General features: G+C 54.4%; 2 protein-coding genes across 3 annotated transcripts in view; one reads left to right on the forward strand and one right to left on the reverse strand.

Moving 5' to 3' along the window:
* Window positions 1-3,937: 3,937 nt before the first annotated feature.
* Kiaa2013 (KIAA2013 ortholog) lies at window positions 3,938-10,519 on the reverse strand. Its single transcript, XM_070037389.1, has 3 exons — window positions 9,339-10,519; window positions 6,849-7,702; window positions 3,938-4,645 (listed from the first exon to the last, which is right to left on the reverse strand). The coding sequence occupies exons 1-3, from the start codon at window positions 10,369-10,371 to the stop codon at window positions 4,628-4,630; spliced, it is 1,905 nt and encodes a 634-aa protein (XP_069893490.1). The 5' UTR covers window positions 10,372-10,519; the 3' UTR covers window positions 3,938-4,627.
* Window positions 10,520-15,760: 5,241 nt separating this feature from the next.
* The window catches only part of Plod1 (procollagen-lysine,2-oxoglutarate 5-dioxygenase 1), a 32,342-nt gene continuing 27,391 nt past the window's right edge, over window positions 15,761-20,711 (forward strand). Inside the window, exons 1-2 of one of the 2 annotated variants that reach the window (XM_070037390.1) lie at window positions 15,761-15,910; window positions 17,758-17,805. In XM_070037390.1, coding sequence (XP_069893491.1) covers window positions 15,835-15,910; window positions 17,758-17,805 — 124 coding nt within the window. In that variant the 5' untranslated portion in view covers window positions 15,761-15,834. The remainder of the gene's footprint in view (window positions 15,911-17,757; window positions 17,806-20,711) is intronic. The other variant, XM_070037391.1, reaches the window with a different exon arrangement.

Raw genomic sequence — 20,711 nt, forward strand, 5'->3', positions numbered from 1 at the left:
GCTTCTTTGGCTCAAGGCTAGCACTCTACCACTTGAGCCACAGCGCCACTTCCTTTTGGCTTTTTCTGCTTATGTGGTGCTGAGGAATCCAGCCCAGGGCTTTGTGCACTCTACCACTAAGCCATATTCCCAGCCCCACACCTAGCTTTTAAAATGACCTAGTATAAATGAGCACTCAAAGCACTGCTTCTAAGTATTCTTGTTTTTTGATTTTTTTTTTGCCAGTTGTTGGGCTTGAACCTGGGGCCTGTCCCTGAGCTTCTTTTGCTCAAGGCTGGCACTCTATCTTGAGCCACAGCATCACTTCTTTTTCTTTTTTTCTGGTCACAGGACTTGAATTCTGGGCCTGGGAGCTGTCCTTCGGCTCTTCAGCTCAAGGCTAGCACTCTACCATTTGAGCCACAGCACCACTTCTGGTTTTCTGAGTCGTTTATTAGAGATAAGATTCTCACAGACTTTTCTTGCCCAGGCTGGCTTTGAACCCCAATCCTCAGATCTCAGCCTCCTGAGTAGCTAGCATTACAGGTATGAGCCACCGGTGCATGGCTTTTTTTTTTTTTTTTGTCGGTCATGGGGATTGAACTCTGGGCCTGGGCGCTGTCCCTCAGCTCTTCAGCTCAAGGCGAGCGCTCTACCACTTGAGCTACAGCGCCACTTCCGGTTTTCTGGTGGTTTATTGGAGATAGGAGTCTCGCGGTCTTTCCTGCCCGGGCTGGCTTTGAACTGCGATCCTCAGATCTCAGCCTCCTGAGTAGCTAGGATTACAGGCGTGAGCCACCAGCGCCCGGCTTTTGTTTTGTTTTGTCAGTCATGGGGCTTGGACTTTGGTCCTGGGCGCTGTCCCTCAGCTCTTCAGCTCAAGGCGAGCTTGAGCTGAGCTTGAGCCATAGCACCACTTCCACTTCTGACTTTTTCTGTGTATGTGGTACTAAGGAATCGAACCCAGGGCTTTATGCATGCTAGGCAAGCACTCTACCTACACTAAGCTACCTTCCCAGCCCCTCTAAGTATCATTTTTGTTTCAAAGGCAGCCGGGCTCCTGGGAGAAATAATCACTGTGGCTTCTGAGGGACAGCCAGGAGCTAAGATGGGATTTATAATGCTTCTCTGTAGGCAAGCCAATAATTAGTTTATCCTGGGAGAATGCAGACCCTGCTTGACACCTCCCCCCTTCCCTGTCCCAGCTCCACTAACAACCTCCCTGTGACGATCTTGTTCAGTGGGTCTCAGCATGGTAAAAGGAGGTCATACATCATCCTCATTTGGTTTAGGAGGAAGCTATAAAGATTGGCTGAAACCATCACCCTTTGGGGAGAAGTGATCACTGCCCCCAACAAGGGCTGGCTGCTGAGCGAGCCTCCTGCCTCTGGGCGCTTGGGTTACAGTGTACCATCACCGTCCTGCCTGTTATTACCTCGAATGTCATCATTGCTGTGAACTGGAGCCCGCGACCCCTTGCCCTTAGAGGTCAGAGCTGGGGGTAAATGAACCCCAGCTCCCTCCCCTTACCACTCACCTTCTCTTACAGATGTGGCTCCTGACAAACAGATACTTGATACTTGTCTTTTGCATCCCGACCGCCCCTCTACTTCTGCTCCCCATGACGATCAGCAAACTGCTCACCCTCAGCAGGCTGCTCTAGGTCCCTGGACTTTCACCAACTGAAACTTCTGGTTAATCATTTGGCTCAGCAGTGTCCACTGAGAACCCGGCTCTTAGGATGGTGGCGGGGACAATGCTCCTGGTGCTAGGGCTTGAACTCAAGGCCTTGTACTCTTGCTTTAAAACTTTTTTTTTTTGGCCAGGTACTGGTGGCTCATGCCTACCATAGCTGCTCGAGGCTGAGATCTCAGGATCGTGGTTCAAAGCCAGCCATGGCAGGAAAGTCCAGGCGACCCTTATCTCCAATTAACTACCAGAAAACCAGAAGTGGAGCTGTGACTCAAAGTTTAGAGTGCTGGGCTTGAATGGAAAAGCTCAGGGATAGTGCCCAGGCCCACTTCAAGCCCCACAAATAATTTTTTTTTTTTGTGGGGCTGGGAAGGTGGCTCAGTGGTAGAGCGCTTGCCTTGCATGCCTGAGGCCCTGGGTTCGATTCCTCAGCACCACATAAGCAAAAAGAAAAAAGCCAAAAGTGGCACTGTGGCTCAAGTGGTAGAGCACTAGCCTTGGGCTGAAGAGCTGAGGGACAGCGCCCAGGCCCAGAGTTCAGGACCCATGACCGGACCCAAAAAAAAAAAAAAATTTTTTTTTTGTTTTCAAGTCAGGCATGGTAGCTAACATCTGCAATCTAGCTATGGAGACTAGAATACTGTTTCAAGTTCAGCCAGGCCAAAAGGGAGATGTCACCTTAACAAATAACCCAGGTGTGTTGGCACAGACCTGAATCCCAGCTACACGGGGGGCATGGGTAGGATTGCAACCCAGGGCCTCCAAAGGCAAGAGGCCTCTGTGGGGGGCGGGAGGGGGGACAAAACTAAACGAAAGGCCTGGAGATGTAGCTCAAGTTGAAAGTGCTTTAAAAAAAAAATCCAGACACAAGCAGCTCATGCCTACAATCTTAGCTGCTCAGGAGGCTGAGATCTGAAGTTCTTGGTTTGAAGCCGGTCAGCGTAGCAAGTGTGTGAGACCCTCCTCTGTGATTAACCAGCAAAAAGCCTAGAAGTAGAGCCGTGGCTTAACTGGGAGAGCTTTTAGGATAAATCTAAGGGACAGTGCTCAGACCCTGAATTCAAGCTTTAGTAGCTGTACACACACACAGACACAGACAGACAGACACACACACATTCAGCTATTCATTTCTTAGGCACCAGAGACACAGGTTCATTGTTACAATGGGAGTCTACACACTGGGTTCCAAGTTCAACAGAGAGCCGGAGCCACACATGGTAGTTCCTGGTGTCTGGCAGCTTGCAGCCTGGTGGAAATGGAGACCACGTCACCACCCTGCTGCACCCGACGTTCCCATCCCCACTCCCAGAGAGGAACCAAGCCAGCCTGCACCCTGGGAAGGGGCGCTAGTCAGCGCTGCAGTGGAGGGCTGAGGACGGAGGACGAGGTCAGCAGGGAGCCAGCAGGCGAGCTTGCTCATGCCCCTCACCGCTCTCCCCAGCCACAGCACGCGCTCCTCGGGGAGCACACTGCGCTCCCTAAGTCATGACTTTAAAAAGGCCTGGGAAGGGCTGGGAAGGTGGCTCTGTGGTAGTAAAGTGCTTGCTCAGCACGCATAAAGCTCAAGTCCTCAAGTACCACATACACAGAAAAAGTAGTGGTGCTGTGGCTCAAGCGAAAGAGTGCTAGCCTTGCGCAAAAGCAGCTTAGGGACAGCGCCCAGGACTGGCAAAAATAAATACTTTTTTTTTTTTTAGGCTTGGGCTGGGTGCCGGTGGCTCACATCTGTCATCCTAGCTAATCAGGAGGCTGAGATCTGAGGATCAGCAGTCCACAGCCAGCCCAGGCAGGAAGTCTGTGAGACTCTTATCTCCAATGAGCCACCAGAAAACCAGAAGTGCTGTGGCTCACATGGTAAAGTGCTGGCCTTGAGCTGAAGAGCTTGGGGACAGCGCCCAGGCCCAGAGTTCAAGCCCCACGACTGACAAAACAAAAAACAAAGACAAAGGCCTGGGACACAGGACTAGAGAACCTGCCTCAGGGGCGGCCGCGGAGTGGACAGCCCTTCTCCCCTAAGGGGAGAGACTGCTTACTTCTTCCCATGGCTGCCTACATCTAGGAAAACCCCCAGAGGACCTGGGGCAGGGAAGAACCCCGCCAGCCTGGAGAGTGGCGGGCAGCACACCTACAATGGCTCCTTTGAAGGACAGAAGACAGGGGGTCAGAATCGCCATCGGGGAGGGGGGTCCTGCTTCCGAACCCCAGAGTCTGGTGACAGGGAGCGGGCAATGAAGGGATCCGCGGCTGTCAAATACACACCAAGCACTTCACAAAGTCTGAAAGGTATTTATTTAAAAACAGAACGACAACAACAAAAAAAGCTTTGGTATTTCAAAACCAACCATCATCATTGCTAGAAAGTTAGACATCCCCCAAGCTGCAAAGTACAAACCCACAGACCCCACGAGCTCATGATAAGAGAGATGACGTGCCACCCGAGTGGCAGGGGACCCAGGCAGGGCCGCCGGGCCTCGGCCCCGCCCCGGGCTGGCTGCGCGGGGCGTCCGGTGCCGGGGCTCGGGTGAGCCTGCCCATGCTCACCCCCTAGGGTGGGTGCGAAAGCCATCCAGAGAAATCGCAGCAAAAATAAATTAGAAAATTCAAGAAAAGAACACATTAAGTTAGGAAAAGAACACCATTTTTCCGAAAGGAGTCTTTTTAAAACGGGGCCTATTTCCTGGGACAGGAGAAACGGGGCGGGGGGCGGGGGTTGGAAGGAGTGAGTTTGATTTCAAGTATTTTCCATACGGGTTCATTGATGGGGTGGAAAGCTTACAGGAGTCCGCCGGCCCCTCCCACGTCCAGTGCAAACTCGCCTCCCCGCGCTTCCGCCTCGCTGTCCCCGCAAGGCACAGAGGGTGGGTGCTTCCCGAGCCCTGGTCACCGCAGCGGCGGCAGAGGCACGGGGCTGGGGGTCTTGTGCAAATGGCGGCCGAGAGCAGGACTCGCAGTTCCCTCAGACACTGGGGTCTTCCTGTTCAGTTAACGAAACAAAACATTACTGACCGCTGCCAGCCGCTCAGACACACAAGGGAGCCGGCGCTGGTGGCTCCCACCTATAATCCGAGCTATGCAGAAGGCAGAGGCCTGAGGATGGTGGTTCAAAGCCAGCCCAGGTAACCACCAGAAATCCGCAGTGGAGCTGTGGCTCAGATGGTAGAGGTAGGGCAGTAGCCTTGAGCAGAAGAGCTCACAGGCAGTACGCACACCCCGAGTTCAGGCCCCAAGACTTACCAAAAAATAAAACAAAAAGCAGAAGAGGAGGGTGGGCGCCGGTGGCTCACGCCTGTCATCCTAGCTACTCAGGGGGCTGAGATCTGAGGATCTCAGTTCAAAGCCAGCCCAGGCAGGAAAGTCTATGAGACTCTTATCTCCAATGAACCACTAGAAAACCAGAAGTGCCTCGGGGCGGTGGCTAAAAGTGGGAGAGCTCAAGCCTTGAGCCAAAAGAGCTCAGGGACAGAGCGCAGGTCCAGAGTTCAAGCCCCACAAACGAAGCAGCACAGGGGAGGCCTGCCATGGAGACAACCCAGCTCGCCCGCCCCACCCTGCCCGGACCAGAATCAGCCTGGGCTTAATGGCCGTGGCCTCCTCAGGCCCACGTGGCACGGCCCAGCTTGAGCGTGAGGGAGACCCGGGTCAGTCCCCCTGTCGTGGCGTGGCTTCTGTCTGCACAGGCAGGATTGGGGCCCCACATGGACCGTGTGGCCCTTTTCCCAGGACAGCTGGGTGTGAGTTGGCCATCTAGGGAAGGCCTCCTCCACAGCTTTGTAGATAAGTCATGTTACACAGCCCAAGCTGGTCTCAAACTTGTGATCCTCCCAGGTGCTGGGATTACAGGTGTGCACCACACACCAGGCCAGCATGTACACAGTTGTTTTTGTTTTTGTTTTGGGTCGGTCGTGGGGCTTGAACTCTGGGCTTGGGCGCTGTCCTTGTGCTCTTCAGCTCAAGGCAAGTGCTCTACCACTTGAGCCACAACACCACTTCTGGTTTTCTAGTGGTTTATTAGAGGTAAGAGTCTCACGGACTTTCCTGCCCGGGCTGACTTTGAACCATGATTCTCAGATCTCATCCTCCTGAGTAGCTAGGATTACAGGCGTGAGCCACCAGCGCCCGGCTATGTACACTGTTTTTCGTGGGAGTTTTTTGTTGTTGTTTTGTGGTGCTGATTTTGAACCCATGGTCTTGAGGGTCTTAGTCAAGCACCCTTACTGCCTGAGCCACATGCCCAGCCTTTGCACACTTTTCTCTTGGCTAGCACTCTACCACCTGAGCCACAGTGCTACTTCTGGTTTTCTGGTGATTGATTGGACATAGAGTCACAGGGATTTTCCTGTCCTTGCTGGCTTTGAACACCGTCCTCAGACTTCAGCCGCAAGTAGTTATTAGCATTACAGATGTGCGACACTGGTGCCCCAACTTCTGCTAGCTTTTTCACTCAAGGCAGCCCTATGCCACTTGAGCCACAGCTCTACTTCCAGCTTTTTGATGGCAATTTAGAGACATTAGTCTCAGACTTCCTTGCCCAGGCTGGCTTCAAACCTCAATGCTTAAAACTCAACCACCTGAGTAGGTAGGACCACAGGTGTGAGCGCAGGTGCCCAGTATCAGGTTAACTCTCACCCTGATTTCACAAACGGCTTGTACTAGAGCCTCTGGTATAGGGATCTTTGGACCCCAAGCCAGGGTTTGGATTAGGTGCTGCTCTGCTGTGACCTTGAACAAGACAGACACCTGACTCCAGCGCTTTTCCCTTGTAAACTGGAGGACAGCCTTGCCATGAGTTACTTTCTGATGTCCTCTCAAAACACTTAATATTGAGGTTGGGACTGTGGCCTAGTGGTAGAGTGCTTGCCTAGCATGCATGAAGCCCCAGGTTCGATTCCTCAGCACCATATACACAGAAAAAGCCAGAAGTGGCACTGTGGCTCAAGTGGTAGAGTGCTAGCCTTGAACTGAAGAGCTCAGGGACAGCGCCCAGGCTCCAGGCCCAGAGTTCAAGCCCCATGACCGACAAAAAATAAAATAAATGAAAACACTTAATATGGAGAGCTCTAGGGCTGGCTAGGAAGGACGCCCCGCTCCTGCCCCGATCAGGCCACCTTTCTTGGGACCCAGGACTGAGCCAGCGGAAGCCTCTTTCTTTCTGCGGGAGCGCTAGGAGGGTGTCCTACCTTGCTCCTGAAGAGGGGCTTGGCTCCGGGCCCACAGTACTCATTGTAGATGAGCTTGAAGAGGAAGAGGTGGAAGAGGGTGATGAGGGAGGCCACGCTGAACCAGAAGAGAAAGGGCAGCCCGGGGTCCTGCTGGGCCATGTGTTCGTCATGGGCCAGGATGGCCTTGAGGTGCAGCGTGTGCCGCAGGTCCTGCAGGTGCATGAGGTCGGTGGAGAGGTACAGCAGAGGCGTGATGGGCTGGGTCACCATGACGGAGAAGGTGTGGCCGGCGGGCGCTGAGGTCAGCTCCACGGGGTCGTGCAGACAGCCGGCCTGGCACGCGTAGATCTTGCTGGGCTGGCCTCGGGGCTCCACGGACACGTGCAGGTAGGGTTTGCCCTCAGCGTCCAGAAGCACGGCCAGGTCAATGTGGTCGTTCTTGTAGCGGATGCCGTGCAGCGCATAGCTGTTGTGCAGCACGTCGGGGTCGGCCTGGAACTGCAGGTGGTTCTCGGTGAACTGCAGTCCCCCAAAGCTGAGCACCATGCCCTGCAGGATGCCCGGGGCGCCCACCTTCACCAGCCCTTTGCAGCCTCGCTTCTGGAGGGTCAGCTTCCATAGGTCGGAGAGCTGCAGGATCTGCTGGATCGAGGACAGCCGGCTGGGCCACAGGTTCTCGGCGTGCATGGTGGCATGGCCACTGAAGCAGTGGTCTTCGTAGTTGAGTGTCGACTCCATCTGGTCTCGCTCCTTGTGACTCAGGGCCGGGCTGAGCAGCGGGGCTGGCGAGCAGGACAGCATGTAGTACAGCGTCAGGTTCACAGTCAGGCCGGACGGCGTGTGGGCATCGGTGATCTTCTTCATCTCCACACCTGGAGCATCACAAAGGCTGCAGGTCAGCGGTGGTGGTGGAGCGAGGGCCACACCCCCAGCGGTGGGAAGAGCAGTTCCCTTCCCCCTCCAGCATGGGAGGAAATCATCTTGTCCAATGGGACCAGTGAGCCCACAGGCCTGAAACCTGAAGTCCCACTGGAACACAGTAAGGCCTCCTGCCAGCCCTGCCCTCTCCAGTGCTGTAGCCTTAAATGACACTGCCCACATCTGCAGGGATTCAGGTATCACTCACACACACACACACACACACACACACACGCACACACACACACACACGCACGCACACACGCATGCATGCACACATGTTGGGTAGCATGGGACATATCCCCAGTCCCAGTCACCTCTCCTCTTACCTGTCTGATTTTGTCCACTTTTGTCCCTCCACACACAGCAGCCAGGGGGATCTTTCCAAATGTACTTCAGCTCATATCCCTCTCCCCTCCCCCCCCCCCCCCCGCCCCTTCCCATCCTTCTTAGAATAAAAGGGTTCTCACCAAGGACTTAGAGGTTACTGCCACCCTGGCCTTTCTCACCAGCTGCCAGCCACTCAGCCTGCTCCTATCCTGGGAAGTACCCAGCCTGCATACCTGCTCCCCATCTCCTGACTGGCTACTTCCAGTCACCGGGGTCCCAGCTGTGTGTCTGTGATGGAGGACTGCCTTGAGGCTGGCTGCAGCCCCTGCCCCACCCCTTTCCTCTTCCCCTCCACTACATTTTGGACTCCTCACCATAGCAGTTTTTCTTCTCTAAGCACCGAGAACAGTGCTTTGCTCACTGCCCCCCCTCCCTCAGAACAGGATCAAGCAGCCGCATTTGAAAAATAACCTGTGGAGTCAATTCCCTGAACTCTAAATGTAAGATAATGCAGGAAATGTAACCAAATGCAGGAAAGCAAAACCCCACGCTCACTGCAAACAAGATTCCTTTTTCTTAAACCTCCCAGGGAGAGAACTCTGGCCATGCAGGGGATAGACACGGATCACTGGCCGGGCAGATGGGTCAGACCTGTCCCAGCAGCCAGAGAGAGAACCTGGGGATCCCCCTACTGCTGTTTTTATTTTCTTCCTCTTTTTGTGTGTTGGTATAGGGGCTTCAACTCAGGGGTGAGTGCTGTCTCTCCTTTTACCTTTTTAGCTCACAGCACAATTCCATTTCTGGGTTTGATTGTGTTTTTTTTTTGGGGGTTCATTGGAGGTAAGAGTCTCGCGGACTTTTCTGCCCAGGCTGGCTTTGAACTGCCATCCTTGGATCCTTGGATCTCAGCCTCCTGAGAAGCTAGGATTCAGATGCGAGCCACTGGCGGGCACTTGGCTTGCTTTTACCCTTTCTGAACTGACCCTAAAAAAACTCTACCTGCTCAAATCAGCCTTCACCCAAAACGAAGTAGCAAGACCCGACCTTTCCTCTCACTTTCTATCAATCTCATAAAAGCCTTGCTGTAGATGTTACTAAATGCAGGTCCAGAGAGAGAGGACCTGAATCCCAAGTCTCCTAGAGCCTAAGTCATTCAGCAGCGAACCAAGGACACAATCACTGAGCTCGAGTGACACCTTCAGGGTCACCTCTACAGAGGGCACGCGGGAGTGCACCAGCCGCCCCGCCCCGCCCCCTCACCTGGGCTGAACAGCTGCGCCCAGAGGTGCTGGTGGTCCTGCAACAGCTGCGCGGAGGGCATCTCCAACAGCTCCAGCATTTCCTTCCGGGCCAAGTCCTGCAGCGCCTTGAGCTCCTTGGCTGCCTTGCTTTTGAGCACCTGGGGGTGGAGGGGGCCGGAGACGTGCACCACCCACAGCACCGTCTCATCCAGCTGCGTCTTGGGAGCCACCTGCAGCAGGTTCACGAGTTTCTTGGCGGCCACCACCACCAGATGCACCATCCCCGAGGGAAGGGGCGGGGACCGGCCCGAGTAGAGGAGGAACTGATGGTCTCCGGCCTTCTCCAGGGTACTGGTGAAGGCCTTGGGGCCGGGGCCGGCGGTGGGCCCCACAGTCTGCAGCGCGGCCACGCGCTCCGTGGGGTTGTTGAGCTGGATACGCTGCACGTACACGTGGGGTCGGCCCCGATGGGCCAGAAAGTCCTCCTGCAGCAGCACGCAGTCACGGCCCGACCCCGAGGCGAGGCCCGAGGCCGAGGCGGGCCCGGGCCCGGCGGCGGCCGGGCCCGACGCCGGGGTCCCCAGCTGCAGGCAGCGCACCCGGCGCAGGAGCCCCTCCCGCAGCAGCAGCACGGCCTCCCCGGCCTCGGCCAGCACGTTCACCGGGCGCAGCTGCACGAAGGGGACGAAGTCCGGGGCCACGGCGGGCTCGCGCTCCCCGGGGGTCACCCACAGCCGGTTGGCGATGGTGTCCAGGGCCAGGAAGCCGTTGCCCACCAAGGCCGGCACGCCGGGGCCCGGGGCCGCAGCCTCGCCGCGCGCCCGCAGGCCGCGCCAGGCGCGCGCGGCCGCCTCCAGGCAGGCGGCGGGCTCGGCGGCGCCCGGCTCGCCGCGGGCCCAGGGCGGCAGGCGCAGGCCGCCCGCCGCGCGCCGCGCCCCGGAGCCCGCGAGCCACAGCAGCAGCAGCAGCAGGCCGAGCAGGCCGAGCAGGCGGCGGGCCCAGCTGCTCGACAGCAGCCCCGGCAGCCCCTTCAGCCGCTGCTGCAGCCACATCGGGCCGCCGGGTGCGGGCGACGGCGCGGGGGCGGCCGCCGGGCCCGCCGCCCCCGCCTCACTCCTGCGGCCCGGACCGCCGCGCCCACCGCGACGCCCGCCACGGACCGCCGAGCCTCCGCCACCGCCGCTTCCTCCTCCTCCTTCCCGGTCGCCTCCCCGTCGTCACACGACCGTAAAGCGCCTCCGAGTCGTTTACGACAAATGGAAAGGGGCGGGCGGAGGGCGGCAGGAGGCGGTCTGAGCCGCGCAAGGGGCGGGGCCCGGGCGGCCGGGGGCGGGGCCAAGGGCATCCGAGGGCGGAGCCCGAGCTACGTGAGCGGCCCACTGGTTTCCCAGTGGAGAGAGAGTGTTGCAACTTGTTACAAATTAAAGAGGAGGGCTGGGAAAGAGGCTCAGTGGTAGAGTGTTTTTGACTTGCATGCGTGAGGCCCTGGGTTCGACTCCTCTGCACCACCAGAAAAAGCTTGTAGCTCAAGGCTACAAGAGCTGAGGGACAGTATCCAGGTCCAAAAGAGGGGGCTGGAAGTGTGCTTGGCTTGCATGCATGAAGCCTCAAGGCTGAAGTTCAAGTGGTAGAGCACTACCCTTGAGCAAACAGACCAGGAAAAAAAGAGAGAGAAAGGAAGAAAAAAGAAATCTACCCATCACCTGACTTAAGTAAGAAAACTCTCTGTACATCACCTTTATTTATTTATTTTACTTATTTTATTTTTTTTGTGTGGGGGGGGTAGTCCACTCATGGGGCCTGAACTCTGGGCCTGGGCGCTGTCCCTCAGCTCTTCAGCTCAAGGCTAGTGCTCTACCACTTGAGCCACAGTGCCACTTCCGGCTTTTTTCTTTTTGCCTATGTGGTGCTGAGGAATCGAACCCAGGGCCTCAGGCATGCAAGGCAAGCGCTCTACCACTGAGCCACCTTCCCAGCCTGTACATCACCTTTATAACAACAACAAAAAACTTAAATAAATAAATCACAGAGCCAGCCAAACTGAACACATGCTGGGCTTCATTTACTAGCTGATGGATTCAACAGCTCTAAAAAATGATATTTACTGAGGGGGGAGGGGAAAGTGAAAGAAAAAGTAACCACTGGGAACTGGACTTCCTAGGAAATACTGTTGACAACTCCCAGACTCGTCCTGCTCCAAGTATACAGACCACATGTGACTTTTAATTTATTAAATAACATATGACACCAAAGTTTCATACTTCGAAATGCCTTTAAGTTGTAAATTGTTATTAAAGAAAAGGGGAAGGAAAGGAATGAAAGAGAAAACAACTTTGCTTTGAAAAAAAATTGATTTGCACTCAGGGACAGACAATGAGCGATTGTTTCCACTTGGGCTTCTGGACATTCCAGTGCCAGACAGGGATTCACAGTTTGGTTGAAAATTAAATACTCCTTTAAGGTGGCTCTTTGTGGGCTTGAGCAGACACAGGAAAGTTTGCTATTTTGAAAGATTATCATCAAGCTGGGAGCTGGTGCCTCATGCCTAATCCTAGCTACAAAAGAAGCTGAATTTTGAGGATTCTGGTTTGCGGAAAAGGGAAAAGTACGTGACACTCTTATCTCCAATTAACTACCAAAAACCTAAAGCGGAGCTGTGACTCAAGTGTTAGAGAGCAAGCCTGGAGTAGAAAAAAAGCAAAGGGACAGTGCCCAAGCCCTGAATTGAAGCCACAATACCTGCAAAAAATAGAAGAAAATTTAACAGATGTATATGCTTGCATCTTACTTTTATTTTTTGTAACTTAAAACAAATGGCTTAGAAATCCTACTAATATTATTACTGGGGCTGAGTGGCATCTTGAGACACAGTGTCCATCCCCGGGGCTGTGGCTCTTAGGCCAACAGAGGAAACTTGTAATATAAAGGGATGAAGGCATGAAAAGCCTCTCTGGCTCAGAGCAGCTGCCCACCAGGCCGGCTGGCTGGCTTGGAACCTTCTCAGTAAAGCCCTGTGCCTTTAACTGTGCACAGCACGTGTAGCACGTACTTGGAGCAACATCTGGGCCCCAGCCACTGCGGGTTAAAGAGACAGGCTTCTAGGATGAAGCTTGGAACACGTTCAAGTTCCAGCAAACAGGAAATAGGCACCAAAGGATGGAGGGTGGGCTTCCCCCCAAGCAAATCCTTTCTCTGCCAGTGGCCTGCAGAATTAATTCTCCCCTACTTTACCACTTGCCCAAGGATTGATCTTTCTTTTATTTTTATTTTTTATTTTTTTTATTGGGAAAATACTGTACAGAGGGGTTACAATTACATGAGCAAGATAATGAGTACATTTCTTATCAAGCATTGTAACCTCATCCTTTGTTTCCCCTTCAAGGATCGATCTTTCTTTCTTTCTTTCTTTCTTTTTTTTTTTTTTTGGTCCAGTCCTGGGGCCTGAACTCTGGGCCTGGGTTCTGTCCCTCAGCTCTTCCACTTGAGCCACAGCACCACTTCTGGCTTTTTTTCTTTTTGCTTATGTGGTGCTGAGGACTCAAACCCAGGGCCTCAGGCATGCAAGGCAAGTGCTCTACCACTGAGCCACCTTCCCAGGTCCTCTTTCTTTCTTTATAAGGCTTGAACTCTGGGCCTGAGCACTGTCTTTGAGCTCTTTTGCTCAAGGCTTTTGAGCTACAGTGCCACTTCAGGTTTATTTTATTTATTTATTTTTTTTGGGTCTGGTCATGGGGCCTAAACTCTGGGCCTGGGTGCTGTCCCTCAGCTCTTCAGCTCAAGGCTAGCACTCTACCACTTGAGCCACAGCGCCACTTCCGTCTTTTTGCTTTTTGCTTATGTGGTGCTGAGGAATCCAACCCAGGGCTTCAGGCATGCAAGGCAAGCGCTCTACCTCTGAGCCACCTTCCCAGCCCCAAACAACTATTTTTTTTTTTTTTTGGTTGGTCGTGGGGCTTGAACTCTGGGCCTGGGCACTGTCCCTCAGCTCTTCAGCTCAAGGCGAGCACTCTACCACTTGAGCTACAGCGCCACTGCCACTTCAGGTTTTTGAGTGATTAATGGGAGAAGGTGGCTCAGTGGTAGAGTGCTTGCCTTGCATGCATGAGGCCCTGGGTTCGATTCCTCAGCACCACATAAGCAAAAAGAAAAAAGCTGGCCAGGCGCTGGTGGCTCACGCCTGTAATCCTAGCTACTCAGGAAGCTGAGATCTGAGGATCGCAGTTCAAAGCCAGCCCGGGCAGGAGAGACCCTGAGACTCCTATCTCCAATAAACCACCAGAAAACCGGAAGTGGCGCTGTAGCTCAAGTGGTAGAGCGCTCGCTTTGAGCTGAAGAGCTGAGGGACAGCACCCAGGCCCAGAGTTCAAGCCCCACGACCGACAAAAAAAGAAAAAAGAAAAAAGCCGGAGGTGGCACTGTGGCTCAAGTGGTAGAGCACTAGCCTTGAGCTGAAGAGCTGAAGGACAGTGCCCAGGCTCAAAGTTCAGGCCCCATGACCAGACCCCCCCAAAAAACAACAAAACAACAAAACAACAAAAAAAAACAAAAAACCAACAGTCTCATGGGAACTTTTCTGCCTGGGCTGGCTTCAAACCACGATCCTCAGATCTCAGCCTCCTGAGTAGGTAGGATTACAGGCATGAGCCAACAGTGGTGCCTGGCTAAGATTTCTTTCTACCCGTCTGTAATCCTAGCAGATTAGGAGCTGAGATCTGAGGATTAAAGTTTGAAGTCCACTGGGACAGACAAATCCTAGAGACTCTTTTTTGGGGGTAGGAGTGTCCGGTCATGGGGCCTGAACTCTGGGCCTGGGCGCTGTCCCTCAGCTCTTCAGCTCAAGGATAGCACTCTACCATTTGAGCCACAGCACCATGTCTGGCTTTTTTTTTCCTGCTTATGTGGTGCTGAGGACTCGAACCCAGGGCCTCAAGCATGCAAGGCAAGGGCTCTACCACTGAGCCACCTTCCCAACCCATCCCAGAGACTCTTTACTCATAATTACTTTTTTTTTGGGGGGGGGGTGGGTCCACTCGTAGGCCTGTACTCTGGGCCTGGGTCCTGTCATTCAGCTCTTGAACTCAAGGCTAGCGCTCTACCACTTGAGCCACAGCGCGACTTCCATCTTTTTTCTTTTTGCTTATGTGGTGCTGAGGAATCGAACCCAGAGCCTCAGGCATGCAAGGCAAGCGCTCTACCACTGAGCCACCTTCTCAGCCCCCCCCCCCCAGAGACTCTTATCTTCAGTTATCCACCAAAAAGCTGGTAATGGAGATGTGGCTTAAATAGTGGAACACTACCAACCTTCAGTCGGAACAGCTAAGTGACAGTATAAAAGCCCTGAGATCAAGCCCCACGATCAGAAACACACACAAGAAAGATGCTATCCCACATCAGGCTGACTGCTTCCCTTTTCTGAGCCCCAATCTCCTTATTTCGCAAGTGAGGGCAGTACTGCCTACCACACAGGGCTGTGAACCCGGAGTAAGATAGAGATTTAAAAGTGGTTCCTTTCTCTAGCTGGTTCTTTTTCTGCTCATCCCTGCCTTTCTCTTCAAGGAGTTGAACCCTCAGTTCTTATCCTCCTCATTGAAAAACATCCGGTGGATTTTGGCATCAAGTATTGTCACCAGCTGCACAAGTCCCACAGGGGCTCCCAGCTGGGAGTCAGAGGCTGATGTGTGTCTCTTCCTCTTCCTTTTCCTTGCTGTTGGATCCTGAGCTGCTTGCTGGGTCCCTCTGGGCATGGCTTCTACCACCTATAGAGCGAGCAAATCTCATAAAGGAAAGGACCCCAAGATTCCCAGAGATGGCACTGCTGGTTTTGTGTCGTTGTTCAACTAGAGAACAGTGTGAAAAATTAAGGAAAGATTATCCAGAAAGATCATCTATACCACATAAATTATGCGTATAGACGGGTAGCATAGGAATGTACTGCCTAGCTTTCCTATGCATGTGCAATGCTTTGGAAATCCCGGCGTTTCTAGCCCTGTCTCCAGTGCACACTTCACACGGGATGAATCTACTTTGAGCCCAGTGCCAGCGGCGCACCCTGGGATCCTAGTTACTTGGGAGGCTGAGGTCTGAGACTCGCGGTTCCAAAACAGGAAAGAAAGCACGCGAGACTCTGATCTCCCATGAAACACCGGAGTGGGGCTGTGGCTCAAGTGGTGGAGCGCCAGCCCGGAGCGAAGACGCCCAGGGACAGCGCCCAGGCCCTGAGTTCAAGCCCCAGGACCCGCACGAAAAAGAAAAAAAGAAAAGAAGATGAAAGAGAGAAAGAAAAAAGGAAAAGGGAGCGGGGGGCGGGCCGGGCCGGGGCGGGACGCCGGCGCCGCCCTCCTGGGGAGGCGGCCGTAGGAAAACCCAGCCCCGGGGCGGCGGGCGGGGACGCGGGGCGCCGCCCCCGGGGCGGGTCCGGTGCGTGGCAGCGGCCGCCCGCCCAGTCGCGAAGTTTCCAGTCCCGGAGCAGCGCGGCGCGGGCGGATCGTGCGGGCCGCTCGTGTCCGGACCCGGCCATGAGGGCTCCGCTGCTCCTGGCCCCGCTGGGCTGGCTGCTCCTGGTCCACGCCAAGGACGGCGCCAAGCCCGAGGGTGAGGGGCGCGCGGGGGGCGCACGGGGCGGGGGAGGCGCGGGGGGCGCCCGGAGCGGGGGCCGGGGGGGAGCGCGGAGGGCGCACGGAGCGGGATCCGGGGCGGGGGAGGCGCGGGGGGCGCACGGAGCGGGATCCGGGGCGGCGGGGGGCGCACAGAGCGGGATCCGGGGCGGAGGGGGGCGCGGGGGGCGCACAGAGCGGGATCCGGGGCGGAGGGGGCCGCGGGGGGCGCACAGAGCGGGATCCGGGGGCGCGCGGGAGGCGGGGGGCACAGAGCGGGGGCCGGGGGCGCGCGGGGCTGGCGTGAGGGGGGAGCAGAGGGCCCAGCCCTATGGCTCCGTACCAGGGCGGAGGCAGAGGTGGGTCGGGGCAGGAAGGCAGGGGAGGGGGGGGGGACGGGGGAGGGGCTGGGCTCCCCTCACTGCGCCCCCTTCACTTCCCCTCCTGGGGTCCCACGTGCGGGCGGCGGGCTGCGGTGGGTGACAGCTCAAGGCCCCACTCAGCCCGGCCAGGCACTCACCATCATCCCATTGCCAGCCTTTTCCGCTTGGCCGACTGAGGCTCCGTGGTCAATTCATTTACCCAACGTCCCCCAGGTTCTGGGCCTTGGAACAGAGTTCAACGCCCCCCCCCCCCCCCCCAGCCCCAGCTCAGAGCCGCTAGTTCTCATCACTTTGAAAGGCTGTGTGAGAGGGGAGTGGAAGGGGGAAGCTTACCTCGGTGGAAAAGTTCCAAGTTCCATCCAGTCCCTGGGCAGCTCTCTGCCAGGCCCTTCTCTGCTTCGCACGGGAGGAAACTGAGGCCCAGCCAGAGGAACTGATTGATTGTCCAGGGCTGTCCATCCCTGGTTGGAGATAGTCTGAGGTGGGCTGGACTCCTGGTCTCGTTCTGTTCTGCTTCGCCATGTGTTTTTTGAGCTCCCACGCGTGGCCCACCACCCAAAGTGGGTGCTCCTGTTTCCCCAGCCTTGCCCTCCCCCTCCCCTACAGGCCACCCCCACAGCAGCTGGCCCGGCATTGGAAAGCCCCAGGGGAGGGCAAGGTGGACATCACAGTGAAGCAGAACCAGACTGGCCGCCACAGTCTTGGAGGATGTCTGTGGCCTTCAGCCCACCCTCCTGGGAGAACCTGGGAGCCAGTGGGGCTTGGGGAACCTGGAATAGAACCAGGTCCTGTGGTCCTTGGGGTAGGAGGACTGGAAGTAGTGTTTCTTGGATTCCTCCTTTGTGACAGACTGTATTCAGGGCCACTCAACTGCTAGCATTACTCAATCTCCACAATACCTGGTGTCCTTACTGGTGCCAGAGGCCCACGCCTGTAATCCTAGCTACTCAGGAAACTGAGATCTAAGGATCGTGGTGCGAAGCCAGTCTGGGCAAGGAAGTCTGTAAGCCTCTCATCTCCATTAAAGTACTGAAAAAGCCAGAAGTGGAGGTGTGACTCAAGCAATAGAGCATTAGCCTTGAGCAAAAGAAGTTCAGGAACAGCGCCCAGGCTCTGAGTTAAAACCCCCAGGACCAGCACAAAATGAAAAGAGGTGCTATAGCTGCAGAGATCTTCTGAGGGTGCCAGGGGTGAAGCCAGGCTTCCGGAGCCCCGCTCAGAGCCGTGCCCATAGGAGATAGGACCCTTTTCTCTCTTAGACCCAGTGTTTGGACTGCATGGTAGCTAGGCAGTAAGACAGATCAAAGAAATCTGTAGAAATGCATGGATCCCAGGGGCCAGCAGCCAGGCTGGGTATGTCACTGGCTGGGAGCCCAGAGCCCTATAATATACCTTGTTTTTCCTCCCTTGGGGCCTGGCTTCCTTCCCCTGCTTCTGCTGATGTGGGTCCCCTCCACCCCAGACCAACCCAGGAGAGAAACCGCAGCTGCCCATGATGAAACCCAGACAGGTGAGTCAGAGATGGATGAAACCGGGACAGGCTTCAGGAGCTCTGTCGCCAGCGGTGACAGCAGAAGGGCAGCTGGTGCCGAGGTTGGATGGAGGCTGGACTCAGGAGGATGCTGAGGTAGCTGGGGTGAACTCGTAGGCAAGAAGTAGGGTGTTAATGGCAGGCCATTATTTCAAGTTGAGGGGTGTGTGTGTGTGTGTGAGAGAGAGAGAGAAAGAGAAAGAGAGAGAGAGATGCAATGCTGGAATCAAACCTTAGGTATGTTAATAACTCAGGTAACTCCACTCCACCAAGCTATATCCCCATCCTCATTTTGTCTGTCTGTCTATCTGTCTCACACACAATCTGTACTCGGAATTAAATCCAAGGCTTTGTACTTGCTAGGCAAGCAGACTACCAATTGAGCCTTTATTTATTTATTAAAATTTTTTTCCCTCTGGCAGGTTAATTGAAGATAAGAATTTCACCTGTGTGTGTGTGTATTTTTTTTCTCCAGGCTGGGTTTGAACCTTTTTTTTTTTTGTCATAGGACTTGAACTCAGGGCCTGGGGACTGTCCCTGAGCTCTTTTCCTCAAGGCTAGCGCTCTACCACTTTCATTCACAGTGCCACTTGGGTATTCTGGTAGTTAATTGGAGCTGAAGAGTCTCATGGACTTTCCTGCCCAGGCTGGCTTTGAACTGCAATCCTTAGGTCTCAGCCTCCTGAGTAGTCAGGATTATGTCTTTAAACCTTAATATTTTATATATATATATATATATATATATATATATATATATATATATATATATATATATATATAGTGAAAATACTGTACAGAGGGGTTACAATTACATGAGCAAGATAATGAGTACATTTCTTATCAAGCATTGTAGTCTCCTCCTTTGTTTCCCCTTCCTATCCCATCCTCCCCCCCCACCCCCCAAACCTTAATCTTAAGAGTTCATTCTTCTAAGTAGTTAGGATTTACAGGCAGGAGTCACTGATACCTGGCTTAATTTTGTTTCTGAGAGTGTCAGTAACTTTGCCTGGGCTGTCTCGGAGCTCACAGTCTTCTCAACTTTGCTTGAGTAGCTGTGTTTACAGGTATGCGCTACTGTAGACACCTGGCCCCAATTAGACTCACCAGGCTCACTTTGTAGATGGGAAGGCTGAGGCCTGGAAGGGTTGCACACCTTCCTCTGCTGTTGCTGGCTGGAGTAAAGTCATTTACCCTCAGCTCATTCCTTCTGGGTCCCACCTCTGCCTGGAGGACTTATGTTTGAAAATACTGCTTGGAGAAGCATCTGAGTTGTATTTATTTTGTGTGTATGTGTCCAGCCTCTCACCTGAACATCCATGGACTGGGCACACGGACAGCCTTCACTTTTCAGGGGCTTCCAAAAGGCTCCTCACCCCAGTACAAGTCTAGTCTGAGAGCTTCCAGGGAACATTGTGGCTTTGTCCTGTCCTGGAGGAGCCTCCAGACCCAATGTGGGAAATGAAGAAAAGCATTCAAAATGCTGAGCACCTGTGGTACACAACTGTAATCGCAGCTACTCAAGGAGGCTGAGATCTGAGGATCAGGGTTTGAAGCCAGCCAGGGCAGGAAAGTCCAATTAACCACCAAAAAGCCAGAAAGAGAACAGTAGCTCAAGTGGTAGAGTGTGAATGCTTGAGCAAAAAAGCTCAGAGACGGGCTGGGAAGGGGCTCAGTGGCAGAGCGCTTGCCTTGCATGCAGGAGGCCCTGGGTTTGATTCCTCGGTACCACATAACCAGAAAAAGCTGGAAGTGGCGCTGTAGCTCAAGTGGTAGAGTGCTAGCCTTGAGCTAAAGAGCTGAGACACAACACCCAGGCCCAGAGTTCAGGCCCCAAAACCAGCAAAAAAAAAGAAAGAATAAAAGCTCAGGGACAGCGCCCAGGCACTGAGTTCAAAGTCCTAGGACCGGCACCCAAAAACAAAACAAAACAAAACAAAACAAAGAGTCTGGAGGAAGATGCTGTTATGATTCCCAGAGTACAGATGAGGAAAGTGAGGCCCAAGGGGCTTTACTCCCTGTCCTGACATCTTTATTACCGTTGACCCTGCCCCAGGGGGTTATCCATTTGGGGAAGTCATTGCAGAACTTGGGGCAGCAGGTGGAGAGGTTTGAGTTCTCTGGGTCTAGGCCCAGGATGGCCCTGGCCTGGAGCCCAGGAGTCTGGCAGAACAGACAGAAAGCAGGTGGGCGGGCCCTGGTGCTGTGAAGCCAAATCTTCCACCTTGAGGCCCTGCTGGCTGGCCAGAGCTCTTCTGGGACTGACAGGAGACTGCGACAAGCCTTCCCAAGTGACTGGAAGGGGGTGCCTATCCTGGGGAGACCTGGAAAAGCCCCAGAAATAATGCATTCCATCCTTGGCCTGCATCTGGCATTCTGGGATGTTGGCATTCACTCTCTCAGGAAGCTGTGAGGTCAGAGTTCAGACACGTGAAAGACCAGCCAGGAAGATCTGCGACCTTAGGCAGGCACTTAGTATGTCAGTGACTCGGTTTCTCCATCTATAGAAGGAGGACAAAAGGCAGATACCAGTGGCCAAGCCTGTAGTCCTAACTACTCAGGAGGGAGAGATTGCAGATTGAAGCTAGCCCAGGCAAGAAAAGCTGCAAAATGTGGACTGTAGGACATGGCTCAAGTGGTAGAGTGCTACCCAAGCAGGTAGGAGACCCTGAGTTCAAATGCTGATACTGGCACAAAGAAGGGGAAGGGGATAAAAGTTCACTGCCCTCCTAGGGCTTAAATGTAGTGATGAAGCCAGATACCTTACACTTATACTTGTAATCCTAGCTACTCAGGAGGCTGAGATCTGAGGGTCACAGTTCAGAGCCAGCCTGGGCAGACAAATCTGCAACTTCTTTCTTTCTTGTGCCAGTCCTGAGGCTTCAACT

This window comes from Dipodomys merriami, unplaced genomic scaffold, assembly GCF_024711535.1.
Source record: "Dipodomys merriami isolate MVZ:Mamm:240054 unplaced genomic scaffold, mDipMer1.0.p SCAF_28, whole genome shotgun sequence".
In the NCBI taxonomy this organism is placed as follows: Eukaryota; Metazoa; Chordata; class Mammalia; order Rodentia; family Heteromyidae; genus Dipodomys; species Dipodomys merriami.

Bases quoted from the DNA above. Each gene is read 5' to 3' on its own strand.
- Kiaa2013 (XM_070037389.1), bottom strand. From the start codon at position 10,371: ATGTGGCTGCAGCAGCGGCTGAAGGGGCTGCCGGGGCTGCTGTCGAGC. The intron at 7,703-9,338 runs GTGAGGGGGCGG...GTGATGCTCCAG, and splicing joins GGCGCAGCTGTTCAGCCCAG to GTGTGGAGATGAAGAAGATC.